The following is a 16,765-nucleotide window of genomic DNA, read 5'->3' as shown; positions in this document are numbered from 1 at the left end:
CTTACTTCCTCTGTACTACGGCCCTCTATCACATCTCCCTTAGTAGCCTCTTTTCCAAGCTCAAAAGTCCACGTTTTATTAATCGCTCCTCATAGGGGGAGATGCAACCTGGCCAAGGCCCCGGTGAAGTTGCCTGTGAGAAGAAGACCCCACGTTATTCTCTTTGGGAACAAAGGCGGGGGCAGTGGTGCCCGCGGGACACCCCGGCGGGGCTGGAGCTGGGTTTCTCTTTTAAGTAACTTGCTATGAGCACGGTCACCCCGGGGCACGGGCCCAGCGCGGGGACCTGAGACTTGCGCCGTGGGGGGGAAGCTGCTCTCCGGGCTGAGGCGCCGGCACAACGCGGGGCTGCGGAGGGGTGTGAAACACGGCCGAGTCCCCGCGGGGCGCGGCCTGGGCGGCCGGTGCGGGCCTGCGCCCATCAGCGTGCCCTCTGAAGGCGCAGCCGGCGGCGGAAGCGCCTCCAGCCACCCCGGCAGGCTAGGGGAGCCAGAGCCGGTTCGCAAGACCCCCATGAACATCGTAATCGGGGGCCACGTGGACGCGGGTAAATCCACCACCAGCGGCCACCTCATCTACCGGGGCCGGGGGGCTGGAGCCCGGGCTGCTGGAGGCCGCGGCTAGCTGGGTACGCTCGTCCCCACAGCGGGGTCGCCCTTCCCCGGGCCCCTAGCGGCACGGCTGCAGGCCGGGGCTGGAGCGGGAGCGGGGGCGGGGCCGGGGTGGGAGCGGGGCGGGGGCGGGGGCCGGGGCGGGAGCGGGGTAGGAGCGGGGCATCCCCACCGACATCCCGCTGCGCAAGTTCCACACGCGCCGCTTCTCCGTCACCATCATCGACGCGCCGGGCCACCGCGACTTCATCAAGAACGTGCTGAGCGGCACCTCCCAGGTAGCGGGGCCCCTTCCTCGCCCGGGGTGGTGGTGCGGCCGGTGCCCCGAGGGCGCGGGGGGCGGCCCCAATCCTGCCCCCGGGCTGAGCTGGGGACAGTGTTGCGGGGGGGGGGGGGTGTGTGTTAGGGGGGTGCAGCCCCGTGGGCGCAGGGAGCGGCCCCGATCCTGCCCCGGGCCGAGCTGCGGGGCGGTGTTTGGGGAGGAGGGTTGCGGCCTCGAGGGCGCGGGGAGCGGTCCCGATCCTGCCCGGGGCTGAGCTGGGGCCGGTGTTGCAAGGTGTGTGTGTGTGTTGGGGGGGGGGTGCAGCTCCGTGGGCGCAGGGAGCGGCCCCGATCCTGCCCCGGGCTGAGCTGGGGCCAGTGTTGCAGGGTGTGTGTGTGTGTTGGGGGGGGATGCAGCCCTGTGGGCGCAGGGAGCGGCCCCGATCCTGCCCGGGGCTGAGCTGGGGCCGGTGTTGCAAGGTGTGTGTGTGTGTTGGGGGGGGTGCAGCCCCGTGGGCGCAGGGAGCGGCCCCGATCCTGCCCCGGGCTGAGCTGGGGCCGGTGTTGCAGGGTGTGTGTGTGTGTTGGGGGGGGGTGCAGCCCTGTGGGTGCAGGGAACGGCCCCAATCCTGCCCCGGGCTGAGCTGGGGCCAATGTTACACGGGGCTGGGGGGGTTGCAGCCCCGCCGGGCGCACGGAGCGGCCCCCCACCCTCTCCCGGCCCATCTCTGCCCCAGGCGGACACCGCCGTGCGGATGGTCTCGGCCGCGCCCGGGGAGGGGGAGGCCGGCGTGCCCCGGCCGGGGCAGACCCGCGAGCACGCCTTGCTGGCCTAGACCCTGGGCGTCAAGCAGCTGCTGCTCGGCCTCAGCAAGATGGACCTGACCGAGCCGCCCTACAGCCAGCGACGCTTCCAGGAGGTGGTGCAGGGCGTCAACCTCTACCTGTGCAGGATCGGCGGCTACAGCCCGGCCGCGCTGCCCTGCGTGCCGGTGTCCGGCTGGGCCGGCGAGAACGTCACACTGCCCAGCCCCAAGGTGGGGGAGACCCGGGGATGGGGTGCGGGAGCTGAGGGCCGCTGCTGGTGGGAGGCACCCACGTGGCGCTCAGTTCCATGGAGGGGCTGCCCCGCCCCGGCTCTGGGCCATGCCCAGTGGGTGGGGAGGCGATTGGTCCAGGAGGCAGAGCCCAAGGTGCCATGCGGTTGGAGCTGGGGATGGCAAGGTGAAGCGCTGGATGCTGCAGCTGTGGCTGGGAGGGACAGGCCTAGGGGCACGGCCCTCCCACGGGGGCTAAAGCCAGACCTTGGGTCCCAGCCCCAGGTTGCGTTTCCTGTAGCCAAAGGCTGCCAAGCAGCTCCTTGGCTTCCCTCTACCCCCTGCAGATGCGGTGGTTCAAAGGCTGGAAGGTCAAATGGAAGGAGGGCTCCGGGAAGGGACAGACGCTCCTGGAAGTGCTGGATTCTCTCCTGCCACCCGTGTGGCCCAGTAACAAACCCCTGAGGGTGCCTCTGCAGGATGTCTACAAGATCGGAGGTCAGTCCAGGCAGGAATGGGACCCTGGGACATGCTGATCTAGAGCTGATGTAGATCAGCTGGGTTCTGCATGGGGTTTCTGAGGTGATTGACTGTTCCTCTGTGGGAAGGGCCCAAATCACCTCCAAGTTAATGACTTTCTGTGTAGATGAGTCTCTCAGTAACTTGTTCCTTGCAATGCCCAAGACTCAGGAAGTGTTTAGCAGAGGCAGCAGCCTGGGTACTGGTCTCTTTGCTATTTCTGGCCTTGGTTAGTGAAGACTCAACTTCATGAAGGAAACACTTCTGAGGAGACTCTCCCTCCTTCACCATCCTGGCCAGGACACCCCCACCCTACCTCAAATTAACTGGTCTGCTTGCTGTGCTGGTTATGGGCTTTCCACAGTCAGCTCTGACTTACTCTTCCCAGGAATTGGCACTGTACCAGTGGGGAAGATAGAGACAGGCATCCTCAAGCCTGGCATGAACATCTCCTTTGCCCCTGCAAACCTCTCAGCAGAGGTCAGAACCATTGAAATGCACCATGAGCTGCTTCAGGTGGCTTTTCCTGGTTACAATGTGGGCTTCAACATAAAGAACATTGCAGTCAAAAACCTGAGACGGGGCCATGTAGCTGGCAACTCCAGGAGTGACCCCCCAGCAGCAGCAGCCCACTTCACTGCTCAGGTGCAGAGACTTGCTTCTATGGGGCTCACATAGTTTATAGAGTGTTGGCCCTTCATGTCTGTGCAGCAGGGAGGCCATGATTCCTGAGGGGTGTGACCTCTAATAGCACCACTGGGAGGTTTGGAATAGGTGTGGGGGTCAGTCAGACTGGACTCTGCAGAATACAGTAATTGCTACAGACGCTCCTCACCAATGCTGGTGTCTGTTCGCTTAGGCAGCTTCTAGCCCTATCTGCTGCCCAAATTTGGAGGTGCTGCTCTCATAAATGTCTCTGCCAGTGGTTCCCAAACTGGGGTTCAGGAACCCCTGGGGGTTTGTGAAATGTTACAGGGGGTTCTCAGGAAAAACATCCCTAATGGTGGACAGAGTTGTCCCTACGGACCCCAGACACCATGGGGCCAGCAGCACTGAGCCCCTGGACTTCCACGAGCTAAGCAGATCAAAGCAAGCATATCTATCACACGGAGGAGATTTAAACTTCAAGACTCCTTATAAGAAATGGAAAGGGTGGTGGATATTTTTTTTGCTGGTTTTACAATTAAATAGGCAGCTAGTATTTTTAAATTACTATGAAGAAGTTTAAGCTTTTTTTATGTTCGTTCTTTGCCTGGACTGCTCAAGATCTGAATGCTTGTGTAGGAGGAACTCTTTGAGTTGGCTTCTTAAATATCATCATGCTGTTTCACATCTGATACTCCTTGATGAAACATAGGAGCCTTATCTTATAACAGGCTTATTCAAAGTGATACAAGCTACGAAAGTGAGATCTTGAAAGAGCATTGCCATTTTCATCATATAATAAATACTGTAATGATAAATGATAAATAGTGTGTAATAAGCATGTCATAAACACGTTATATTTCCAAGATCACCGCTTTTATAATTTATACTTGAGTAAAGGAGAAAATCCCTGGAAATATTCATTTTTAGGAGGGGGTTTGCAAGACTTGATCTTTTAGTGAAAGGGGTTCACAGGTTGTTAAAGTTTGGGAACCAGTGGTCTAGGCATTTAAAATGACAATGAGAGGGTTGGGGAACTCCTAAAGCACAAATCCTTAGTACCTGGAACAAATCCCTCCTTTTGTCCTAGGTGATCATCCTGAATCACCCTGGCTTTATCAAGGCTGGCTACTCACCAGTGGTAGACTGTCACATTGCTCATGTCACCTGCCAGTTTGCTGAGCTCTTTGAGAAGATTGACCGTCGATCTGGGGAGAAGCTGGAGGACAATCCCTCCGTGCTGAAGTCCGGAGACTCTGCTACTGTCAGGCTTGCACCTAAGAAGCCTCTGTGTGGAGAGGTTTTTTGACTATCCTCCTTTAGGCAAGTGTTTGAAGTCAAGTCAGCTCTACCTATTTGCTACTAATCGCATACATGAGATGTGATGAGTCATCTTAGCTAAACCCTAGGAGCTTCCATTTCCATTGTCTATCATGATCTTGTGTAGTTTGATGGACTGGGCAGGGAAGTAGAAGCTGACTGTAAACTGCAGACTTCAGCTAAGCAACTTAAATAAACAGACTGTTACTGCACTAAAGGTAGCTTAGCAGTCTGAACTGCTTGAATTGTAACATTTGAGTCCAGTCATGGACCAGGCCCCCCACTGAGTTACTGCTGTACAAACACAGAACAAAGATGGTTCCTGCCCCAAAGAGCTTAAGTCTAATTATAAGATGACAGATGGAGCTGCAGGAAGTACAAGGTGACTGCATGAATATAAGCAGTAGCACCTTCTCCTTTGTTTGAAAGGCAACTAGAATATTTAACTTCATTTCAGGTCTCTTTGCAGCTCGGGACTTGAAGCAGACTGTTGCAGTTGGAGTCATCAAATCTGTGGAAAAGAAGCCTGCAGGTGTCACTAGAAAACAGGTGCAGAAAGCTCTGCTTATCAAGTGAAATGGGTCCTTTTTTTTTTTTTTTTGTTTAAAGCCAATTTAATTGAAAGGTATCTTTAATGTAATAAGGTTAATTTGAGATGGACTTTTGTTTTGCTTAACCTGGAATTGGGATGTTTGTTTTATGGCTGATTCAGAGCCAGCAACATTATCTGAACATTAAAAGCCTCTTCATCTCAGAGGCCTGCATCCAGTTTAATAAAGAAATCATTTAAGAGATGCACAGCTTGGTACCTCCTCTTTTATTTAAGCTCCTAGAAAAATATCTCCAGCTGTGGAGACCACAAAGGCAATTTGAACAGATCTTAAGGACAGCTTCAAACTACCACTTGCACCTATGTAAGTAGGTTTGACAGGTGGCCACAGCTTCAGGAGTCTCAACTACTTTAGAACACTCTAGCAAGCCAGTGTGAACTTCAAGGCGCTTCTATGTAAAGGACTCTAAACTCAAGAAGCAAGCTCACTTCTACTTGTGGGGGAAGTAGTAACAAGAACTAGGATGCGAGTCTAGTGGTTAGCACTTCTATGAATGGCCACGTAAATTTTCACTAGATGAAAAGGGAGGTAGGATTAGATTTAAATTAGGGCTGTCAAGCTATTTTTTAAAAAAATTAATCATGATTAATTTCACTGTTAAACAATAATAGAATATCATTTTATTTTGGATGTTTTCTAAATTTTCAAATTAATTCTGTGTTGTAACTGAAATCAATAAAAAGTGTACAGTGCTCACTTAATTTTTAATTACAAATACTTACCTTGTTTTTTACAGTGCATTTTTCAATTTACCTAATCCAAGTACTGTAGTGCAATCTCTATCATGAAAGTTGAACTTACAAATGTAGAATGGTGTACAAAAAAATAACTGCATTCAAAAATAAAATCATGTGAAACTTTAGAACCTACAAGTTCACTCAGTGTGTCATATGTAATAAATATATACAATTTCATTCAGCTAATAGCTCAAACAAGTATGGTTACAATTTGCAGGAGATAATACTGCCCATATTGTTGTAGATGGCATTGCAAGATATTTATGTGCCAGATGTGATAAAGATTCATATGTCCCTTCATGCTTCAACCACCATTCCAAAAGATGTGTCCATGCTGATAAAAATCAAAAGCAGAGCAGACTGACATGTTCATTTTCATCATCTCAGTCAGTGTTGCTTCTTTGACATCTGAAAGCATTCTCGATACCTCAGATTTCTGGAAGGCACTTCAGATTCTTAAATGTTGGGTTGAGCCCTGTTGCTGTCTTTAGAAATCTCACATGGGTATCTTCTTTGCATTTTGTCAAATCTGCAGTGAAAGTGTTAAAACAAACATGTGCTAGGTCATCATGTGAGATGACTGTAACATGAAATATATGGCAGAATGTGGGTAAAACAGAACAGGAGACATACAATTCTCCCCCAAGGAGTTGTCAAATTTAATTTTTTTTTAAACAAGCATCAGTATGGAAGCATGTCTTCTGGAATGGTGGCTAACACATGAAGGGGCATATGAATGTTTAGCATATCTGGCACTGCAAGGTATTTATGTGCCAGCTACAACAATGCTAGGTGAATGCCTGTTTTCACTTTCAGGTGACATTGTAAATAAGAAGCAGTCAGCAGTATTTCTTGCAAATTGTAACCAAACTTGTTTTGTCTTAGCAATTGGCTGAACAAGAAGTAGGACCGAGTGGACTTGTAGGTTCTAAAGTTTTACATTGTTTTGTTTTTGAGTGCAGTTATGGAACAACAAAAAAATCTACATTTGTAAGTTACATTTTCAGGATAAAGAGATTGCAAGAGAGTAGTTGTATGAGGTGAACTGAAATACTATTTTTTATCATTTTTACAGTGCAAATATTTGTGATCAAAAAAATATAAAGTGAGCACTGTACACTTTGTATTCTGTTGTAATAGAAATCAATATTTAATTTCAATGGGCAGTCTATTGTTTAACAGTGCAATTTTTTAATCAGTTATTTTTTTAACAACAATTAATCAACAGCCCTAGTTTAAACATGACTTTTGTCACTGAAAAACCTAGGGCAATTAAGAGTCTTAATTGACTCCCCCCCACAGTATCCTTTAGGGTTCTCTTTCAGAAGTCTTCTTTAGTTTTAGCCTTGAAGAGGCCAAACTCTTTTCCCCCACCCCCACCCCCTGTAGTGTTAAGTGCCAGAGAAACTGAACCAGCTTAACACTTTATTCAGTATCCGTTCTCATTACTTATATTCTTTGCCTAAATTCCAGCCTATGGTTCTCACTAATGGGTATAAGATGGCTTAGGTCCAAGGTCCCAGAAGTGTAAAGCATGCCCCCCTGGGGGGATATGGAGGACTATTGGGGCATGTGTGGCGTGGCAGGGTCCAGGCTAGCCCACAAAGGGGCAGGGAGGGAGCACCATAGAGCCCCTCCCCAACTCCAAGACTTGGCACAGCTCCATTCATGGCTAGGGGCAGGGCTTGGCCTGGCTGCTAGCCCCCATTGCAGCCCGGCTTCTGGCCCCCTTACCCCTGTCTGCATCCACCCATGGCTGGTTCCTGGCCCCAGGGGGGAGAAGGGACCCTCAAAAGTTTGGGGACTGCTGGCTTAAGTGTTCTTTGAATAAACTTGACAAGATATTTTGCATAAGTCTAGCATCTTTAGTTTTACCTGTGATCTAGTACAGTTAATCTTTCACAGGTGTTAACCTAAAATCTCCAATTTATGCATCTTTGGTACAAGCATGTCATAAGCCTACATCATAAAGATAGCTGAATGGGAGGGAGCAGAAAGGCACATGTGGCTAGACTAATCCTCGACTCTAGGCTAGGAAGCTATAGGTGGGATTGTTGCTTAGCCTTGCAAGAGGGCTTTTCTGATGGAGCAGGAGAACAGTTAAGGTTTTGTAGGTGCTGATCTTGATAAGAAATGGAATCTTCTAAATCATCTACAAATGCAGACAAATTTTACTGATAAGTCTAAGTGAAACGGGAGTAAAAAGTAGAGGGGTGGTTCTGGTCAATTTGTAGTTCCTAGACTAGCTGCCATTTGTCCTGTAATCCTGTACATTAAACCAGTAGTGCACTAGTACTAACCTAATCTTGTTTGTGACAGGTGCAAGGAAGTAAAATTACACTAATAGCTGTTTACAAAGTCAGCTTCCATAAAGCCATTCCTTTCACAAAGAAACAAGCAGTTAATGTTTAGCTTCAATATCTCAACTTAAATTCACCAGCAAAGTCTACTGGTGTAAGTTCCCACTAACTCTGTGCTTATCACACATACTCTAGAAACAAAATCTTGAACTAGCCACATCTTAAGATTTAGGCCTATAGTTGTGCAATATTAGCAAACTTCAACAGTGTCCTGAACCTGCTGCATCTAATTCTAACAAGTGCCAAGCAGTCTCAGGGCCTCTCCAAAGTTTTGCAGTATAATAATGTTGGTGTATTTTAAGTAGACTTGCATGTCACAAATTAGTGTCCAAATAGTCAGTGCATTTTTATTTAGGGCTTAGATAGATCTCTCCCCTAATTAACAGTATTTATGTTTCCTGTAAATTGAAGGATTAGTGCTTACTGTGCACATGCAGAGCACAAATCTTTAGACACGAGGGCTTTCCCTCAACTACAATCCATAGACATACTTTCTTCTTCTTCTAACTAGGCCATTTGAGATGTAGCATATGACTGACTACTTTGTGGGAGGTGGCTTGAAGGATTTATTGTCTGACTGAGCAACCTCCAATATTGAATTACAAACTCTTAACCCTTTATCTTTCACTAGGTAATCTATATAATAGGCCTTAATTGAATACAGTAAATGTTAAGGATTAGATATAGTCTATAGTTACAACAGGCTTACTGCTCAGCATCTGAACCTAATCACTGATTACTGCTGATCAGCCAATCATCGTTCAGCTTAAAGCTTCCATTTTCTTTACTGGTGTTGAATAGGGTAAGCAGATCATACATCTCTGAACAGCAGACTGAGGAATTTGAATGAACAAATATTAGCTCTGTTGTGCAAGGAGAGGGCAGGCCTACTTAAAAATTTGAGCTCTAACCAGGAAAGTGCCTGTACCTTTTTGCTGAAGGAGGATTCAAAGATCCTCTACACCATCTGTCAAAAATACTCTGTTCTTGCATTGGAAACGTCGTGTGCATACTTTTTTTTTTTTTTGCCAAGGTATGGGAGGGATAACAGAATTATGACTGTTTAAACCTTTGTTAAAATACATACTGATCTCAAAAGCCCAAACTATTCGGGAGCACAAGTCATTGTGAAAGAGTCAAACACTGCTTTCCTTTGAGTTAAAGGATGAAAGAAGTCGACCCCACTGTGGTAACAGGTCAAAAAAGTATCAATTCAGGGCCATTAAAAGGAAATGTTTTATACAGGCTATCGGTGAGACCAAGTGTCTAGCACAATGCAAAGATATTGTACATTTACATGGTTAATAAAAATGTCTGGAGTTATAGTAAACATTGAAAATTTTGGAAGAGACACCATCATGCTGCCAGGTGTAGCCTCTCTCATTATTGAGAGTTAGAAGGGAATTTTTTCCTATGGACAGGTTATCCCATAATTACTTGCTGCAGAGGTTCTTGCATCTTTCTCTGAAGTAATGAGTTACTGGCCACTGTTAGGATAATTGGAGCACAGGAATTACCATACAGCCTCAGCCCAATTTACCTAACAACAAAATAGCAATTTGATATCTCAGGTTGGGGAAAAAAAAGGGGCAGAAAAAAATCCATTCTTTTGTATAGATGGAAGAAAAGTAATTTTTTTCCCCTTTGCAAGTCACCTTTACTGTGGATTCATAACCAATTACTTCCCTTTGAATCCTAGCAGCACCCTGTGAAATCATTAAAAATAATTTAAATGACTGCTGGGCTCCAGATATCAGTGTGACCCAATATCTCTAAAAGAGCTGTGAATTTTCAGTCTATCTGCAGACACAGAAAGATGGCACTCTGTTAGGCACATTTTGAATGTTTTCTTTACAATCAGAAGGGCTAGTCATGTTTTTAAATAATAAAACTTTATTCTGCAGAAGCTGATGGGGCCACCAGAGACGCTTAATCCCACCCATGAAAGAATGAGTGTATTTTGATACTAACAAATAGTTTTATCCTAAAACTTTTTGCTAAGTTCATTCATATTTAACAAATGGGTTACACATATACATGTATTATCAACTTAAAGTATACTTATATTGATAATTCAGCTCTCTACTCAATAGCTTAAAATGAGTTCTCTCTCAAAAGCCACCTACGTGAGATGTAGACTTTCCTCCTACAGGAGATTCCAATTGACAAAAGGGCCTTGTTCAGATGTCTGGGATCAACTGAATACATTTATTTCAAAGCAATTTTAAATATTAAAAAAGTAGAAATTAACACATACAGTACTCAAAAACTGTCACATTTAAATACATGTGAATAGACAAGTGTACTGATGTTTGATCTTAACATTCAAATGAGAAGTCAAAATTTTAACTACTGGCACTACCAAATCTGATTTCTATACAACATGTTGATGTATTATGTAATAAAAAAATAAATAGCAATTGCTGTTCAACAGTAAAATAAGACATCATTTGCAGAACATCCCCATCCCAGGAGAAAAAAAAACTAATTATTAGCTATTTGTCTATAAAGATCTAAACTTTCCAAATACTATTTCATGTACAAAATTGCAGATAGTGGGTCACTGAGTTTAAATATAATATTGTACTTAAACTCAACCAATATAACATACAATGTATTTTTAGATTTCCTATGACCCACAATAAGCCAGAACAAACAGAACTCTTGTTCCTGATGGAACTAATCTCATTTTAACAATGCCTATGTATACTACTGCAAAGAGTGTACAAAAGAATAGACATTTGCTCCTACATCATTTTACATGTCTAGGTTTTCTTTATGTGGTTAGCTTTTACCAGATTATTTTGAGATCACTTAAAAATACACTTGACCACAAAAGTGAATAGTTTTTCTTTCTTTAATGCAACTTAAAACATTATATTAATGGATAAAATGGAATGCTAAATAAACTCAGGTCCTGACTGCCTTCCATAAAGAACAGTATAAGTCTGAAATACTGAAACTGATAACACTGTGGATTAGATGTGAGCAGGCTCACTCACTGGTGTATTTGTTTTTGAATACATATTTGTCATGACACTGATAAAGCAATAGTTTAAAAGCCACTTTCCAGTAACGGTTGATAAATATATTGGAATATTTTTTCATGCAAGGTTTATTTGATATTTAAGTTTTCATAACCATATAAATAGAATTAAATATTCACTGACTACAGCCTTGTAAAACTGCACTAAAAATGAAAACTTTCAGAAGGTTTTTTTGAGTTGTGCTTTTATGAAATGAAAAATCCTCCTATGTAGCCAAGACTGTCTGCTGTAAAATATTAGTAATATGTACTGTTGCCAAAGTAACATTTTAAGCAATATATTACCAGTCCTACATAAGAAAATCACAGAACCTGATCAATAGTTATCTGATCACAGACAATAACAATTTCATTCTGTTCCAAAATTAAAAATGATATAGAAAATCTGAAGTAAATGAATGTTTTTAATAGTACACTAAATGTTTTGATTAGAAAAAAAGGAGACTAAGTGAATTAACTGCAAGGAATGTGTTTTCCACTAATGCCATTTTATAACAACTCTGAAGCTACCACAAGTCAAACACATCCTTCCAAGACTTATTAGAAATTAATTTCATGGTAATGTGTTTGTTGGCTGGTGCTTGGAGTTAAGACTATGAAATACAAAGATAGTTTAATGAAGACAGTTAATATACAACTTGATACTAGTGATTAGTTTCTATAATTAATAGCCTGACAAACTGCATGAAAGGTCAATCTTTCACTCTGATTTTCTAAACAATTTTTTATACTGTAATAGTTTACATTTATCCAGACAATAACATTGAGGAAATTTTACACTGGTTAATTATAACCTTCAGCAAAGCGGAAGACTTTTTTTTAAATAAGTGATTTTCAAAGAGAGTCAATTAGCTATAAATAAATACTGTTGAAACCTCACATTTCAATCTGAATAGTTATCAAATTAAAATGTTCTTTTGTTCCAATTTAGCTATGTGACTACAGTACTATTCCTGTACAAAGACAGGTTTCAAGTAAGATTCTAAATCAGGGGTTCTCAACCCACAGGCAGCCTAATTAGCACACAGCTGTGGCCCAGCTGTGTGCTAAAGGCTCCCAGGCCATCCTGCCTGGCTGCCCAGTGTGGCAGAATCCGGGCTGCTACACAGCCCCGTACAGTCTGGGGTCCGGGGCTGCGGCTCGGCCCCACAGGGTCTGGGATCAGTGGCTGCCGCCCGGCCACACAGAGTCCTGGATCTGGAGCTGCCACCCGGCCCTGCAGACTCCAGAGTCCGGGGCTGCCACCCAGCCCACAAGGTCCAGGGCTGCCACCCAGCCCACAAGGTCCAGGGCTACAGGCCAACCCCATGGGGTCCGGGATCTGGGCTGTTCCCCGTCTGCCCAGCCACACAGCTGTGCAGTGCCCGGCTCTCCACAGCAGGGACTGGGGTCCCTGCCACCTGGCCCCCTGCCCAGGGCTCCAATCCTGGTCCCACTCTGTGGAGGGGTTTCTGGGTGGGAGACGCTGGGCATTGGGTCTGGGGGGCACTCTGGTTCTCAACCTGCGGCCCAGGGAACACATTGTGGGCCACATATGTGGCTCACAATGATAAACAGGTTGAGAACCACTATTTTAAATGCATGCATAATGTAAACAGTGTAATATTTTCTAAAAGTCCTTGGTTACTAAAAATTCAGTGAAAAACCTTCAGCAAATTTCACATATGTATAAGGAAAGACAGTATGACTAATTTTTATCAAAATAAATTTTCAGATGGAAGTAATTTGTAACTGTCTTAAAGTGAGGTAATATCACAGGGAAACTGCAATCAGAGTTTGCCATAAGTCCACATAATATAAACATAAAATGCTGTATGCACACCATAAAATGCTACTGATTTTCTATAAAGTCAGTGAATATTTCTTTTGCTTTCAAACTTGCGTTTAACTGAACACTTTCTTTAATAAATACCAAAGTGGGTTTCTTAGCTGTAAACTCTGTACACTTAATTGTAGATTGGTCTTTAAGTGGGCCAAAACCATTTACTTTGAAAACAGAATCTTAACTCTGCTAATTATATAATTGAGAATACTGAGTTATTAGGAACAGTCATTTCTACAAAGTTACATGGTTGATGGAAACCTATGTTTGGAAAGCTGGCAGTTGATACACATTTTTAACAGCACAGACAGAGACGTAAGTGCTAAATGCCAAGGATGGCTTCAGCAAACCCAGTAAGGCATGCCAGGTTCCAAGGCTACCATAATACTGGCAAAGGCAGAATAACACAGTATATTTACAATACATATAATTCACCTCATGAGGTGAACCGTAAAAGAATTCTTATTTTGTAACAGCAGCTATATATACAATTGTGCACAGGATTACAGGGAGGCAGCAGCCGTTAGCTTTTGCTAAAAAGCCTGTCTTGCGTGAAGGATGTGTAATGCTCAAGTTTTGAATTTTATTAATCTGACAAAATGTGCACAAAGGACACCGGGAAGACTCCTTTCCTCTCTGGCTGTCCTTCGACATGGCCAATCTGCAACAAAGGAGAAAAACATTGTGGGTTTCTCGCTTACTCCATATAACAAAACACTGTTCCTCGTACATAACAGTACAAGCCTGGTGATAGTTCTTGGACAATTCACAGCATGCCATCTAAACCCTTGCCAAGGAAGCTACATTTTGATGTATGTTAGCCCTGGTCTACATTACAAGTTTAGGTCGAATTTAGCAGCGTTAGATCGATTTAACCCTACACCACACAACAAAGTCATTTTTGTTGACTTAATGGGCTCATAAAATCAATTTCTGTACTCCTACCAGACGAGGGGATTAGCGCTGAAATCGACATTGCCAGTTCGAATTTGGGTTAGTGTGGACGCAATTCGACGGTATTGGCCTCTGGGAGCAATCCCACAGTGCTCCATTGTGACAGCTCTGGACAGCGCACTCAACTTGGATGCACTGGCCAGGTACACAGGAAAAGCCCAGCAAACTTTTGAATTTAATTTCCTGTTTGGCCACCATGGTGTGACCATGCAGAGCTCATCAGCAGAGATGATCATGGAGTGCCAGAATCACAAAAGAGCTCCAGCATGGACTGAACAGGAGGTACTGGATCTGATCGCTGTATGGGGAGATTAATCCGTGCTATCAGAACTCCGTTCCAAAAGATGAAATGCCAAAATATTTGAAAAAATCTCCATGGGCATGAAGGACAGAGGCTATCACAGGGACCCGCAGCAGTGCTGCGAGAAACTTAAGGAGCTCAGGCAAGCCTATCAAAAAACCCAAGAGGCAAATGCCTGCTCGGGGTCAGAGCCCCAGACTTGCTGCTTCTATGATGAGCTGCAGGCAATTCTAAGGGGTGCCCCTACAACTATCCCAGCCCTCTGCATGGACTCCGTCAATGGACTCTCACGCAACAGGGATGAGGATTTTGGGGATGAGGAGGGGGAGGTTGAAGATAGCGCACACCAGGCAAGCGGAGAAACTGTTCTCCCTGACAGCCAGGAACTGTTTATCACCCTGGAGCCAATACTTTCCCAACCCGGGCTCCCGGACCTTGAAGTTGGAGAAGGCACCTCTGGTGAGTGTACCTTTGTAAATATAATACACTGTTTAAAAGCAAGCGTGTTTAATTATTGATTTGCCCTGAAGACTTGGGATGCATTCGTGGCCAGTACAGCTACTGGAAAAGTCTGTTAACGTGTCTGGGGATGGGGCGGAAATCCTCCAGGGACATCTCACTGAAGCTGTCCTGGAGGTACTCCCAAAGCCTTTGCAAAAGGTTTCTGAGGAGGGCAGCCTTATTGCATCCTCCATGGTAGGACACTTTACCCCAGCAGGCCAGTAGCATGTAGTCTGGAATCACTGCATAAAAAAGCATGGCAGCCTGTGGTCCCAGTGTTTGCTGGCATTCAAGCAACATCTGTTCTTTATCTCTCCGTGTTATTCTCAGGAGAGTGATATTATTCATGGTCACCTGAAATAGGGGAATTTTATTAAGGGGACATCAGAGGTGACCGCTCCTGCTGGGCTGTTTGCCTGTGGCTGAAAATAAATCATCCACACTGTTAGACATGTGGTGGGGGGAGGGGTGAAGTGATCATCCCAGAGAATTGGGTGTGTGTCGGGGGGTTAGTTGGATTTGTGCTGCACGTTAACCCGAAAACATCAGCCCCTCCTTTTAAATGGCCAATGTGTCTTTTTCAATTTTAATCTCCCTTTTTTTCCCTCCTGCAGCTGCCAATGTTTCAACACTGTGACTAGCATCTCCGACCCAGAGGCTAGCACAGATAAGAAGGTGAAAAAAACTGCACTCGCGATTAAATGTTCTCTGAGCTCATGCAGCCCACCCAAACTGAAAGAGTTCAGCAAAATGCGTGGAGGTAGACAATGGCAGAGTCCAGGAAAGCACAAAATGAACGTGAGGACAGGAGGAATGTGCGAGAGGGCAGATGGCTGGAGCAACAGGAGAGGTGTCAGGATCAAGAGGAAAGGTGGTGGCAGCATGATGAAAGGAGGCAAGATGCAATGCTGAGGCTACTGGAGGATCAAACTGATATGCTACGGCGTATGGTTGAGGTGAAGGAAAGTCACAGACTGCCACTGCAGCCCCGGTGTAACCAACTGCCCTCCTCCCCAAGTTCCATAGCCTCCTCACCCAGACGCCCAAGAACGCTGGTTTTCAAATTAACTGGTGCCCTGCTGGCTCCTCTAACCGCCCTGGTGTCTGGCTGCGAGTAATCAGCGGCTAGGCGATTTGCCTCAACTTCCCTCTCCACCATAAACGTCTCCCCCTTAGTTTCACAGATATTGTGGAGCACACAGCAAGCAGTAATAACAATGGGAATATTGGTTTTGCTGAGGTTTAACTGAGTCAGTCAACTGCGCCAGTACGCTTTTAAACGTCCAAATGTACATTCTACCACCATTCTGCACTTGCTCAGCCTATAGTTGAACAGCTCCTGACTACTGTCCAGGGTGCCTGCGTATGGCTTCATGAGCCATGGCATTAAAGAGTAGGTTGGGTCCCCAAGGATAACTATAGGCATTTCAACATCCCCAACGGTTATTTTCTGCTCTGGAAAGTAAGTCCCTTGCTGCAGCTGTTCATACAGACCAGAGTTCCTGAAGATGCGAGCATCATGTACCTTTCCTGGCCATCCCACGTTGATGTTGGTGAAACGTCCCTTGTAATCCACCACTGCTTGCAGCACCATTGAAAAGTACCCCTTTCGGTTTATGTACTGGCTGCCTTGGTGGTCCGGTCCCAAGATAGGAATATGCATTCCGTCTATCACCCCACCACAATTAGGGAATCCCATTGCAGCAAAGCCATCCACTATGACCTGCACATTTCCCAGAGTCACTACCCTTGATAGCAGCAGCTCAGTGACTGCGTTGGCTACTTGGATCACAGCAGCCCCCACAGTAGATTTGCCCACTCCAAATTGATTCCCAACTGACTGGTAGCTGTCTGGCGTTGGAAGCTTCCAGAGGGCTATCGCCACTCGTTTGTGAACTGTGAGGGCTGCTCTCATCTTTGTATTCTCGAGCTTCAGGGCAGGGAAAAGCAAGTCACAAAATTCCATGAAAGTGCCCTTACACATGCAAAAGTTTCACAGCCACTGGGAATCATCCCAGATCTGCAACACTATGCGGTCCC

General features: G+C 45.7%; 2 protein-coding genes and 1 long non-coding RNA gene across 11 annotated transcripts in view; 2 read left to right on the top strand and 1 right to left on the bottom strand.

The window, feature by feature from the left end:
- Positions 1-757: 757 nt before the first annotated feature.
- LOC119851182 (elongation factor 1-alpha-like) lies at positions 758-5,180 on the top strand (the record flags this gene model as incomplete). Its single annotated transcript, XM_038390594.2, is given in 7 exon segments — positions 758-889; positions 1,610-1,909; positions 2,257-2,407; positions 2,817-3,073; positions 4,164-4,357; positions 4,359-4,396; positions 4,851-5,180. Coding segments are annotated over 7 exon segments (1,191 nt in total), but the record flags the coding sequence as incomplete, so codon positions are not given.
- A 5,108-nt stretch (positions 5,181-10,288) lies between these two features.
- The window catches only part of ASAP1 (ArfGAP with SH3 domain, ankyrin repeat and PH domain 1), a 398,854-nt gene continuing 392,377 nt past the window's right edge, over positions 10,289-16,765 (bottom strand). For all 9 annotated transcript variants that reach the window (XM_043507341.1, XM_043507340.1, XM_043507342.1 and 6 more), the window contains one exon: positions 10,289-13,630. In XM_043507341.1, the coding sequence (XP_043363276.1) occupies positions 13,556-13,630 (75 nt within the window). In that variant the 3' untranslated portion in view covers positions 10,289-13,555. The remainder of the gene's footprint in view (positions 13,631-16,765) is intronic.
- LOC122458594 lies at positions 14,632-15,397 on the top strand. The gene is made up of 2 exons (XR_006278647.1): positions 14,632-14,683; positions 15,340-15,397. It is a non-coding gene; the product is annotated as an uncharacterized LOC122458594 (long non-coding RNA).

Source organism: Dermochelys coriacea, chromosome 2, assembly GCF_009764565.3.
Source record: "Dermochelys coriacea isolate rDerCor1 chromosome 2, rDerCor1.pri.v4, whole genome shotgun sequence".
In the NCBI taxonomy this organism is placed as follows: Eukaryota; Metazoa; Chordata; order Testudines; family Dermochelyidae; genus Dermochelys; species Dermochelys coriacea.
The sequence above is the reverse complement of the archived record's forward strand: the minus strand, read 5'-3'. Positions and strand labels throughout refer to the sequence as shown.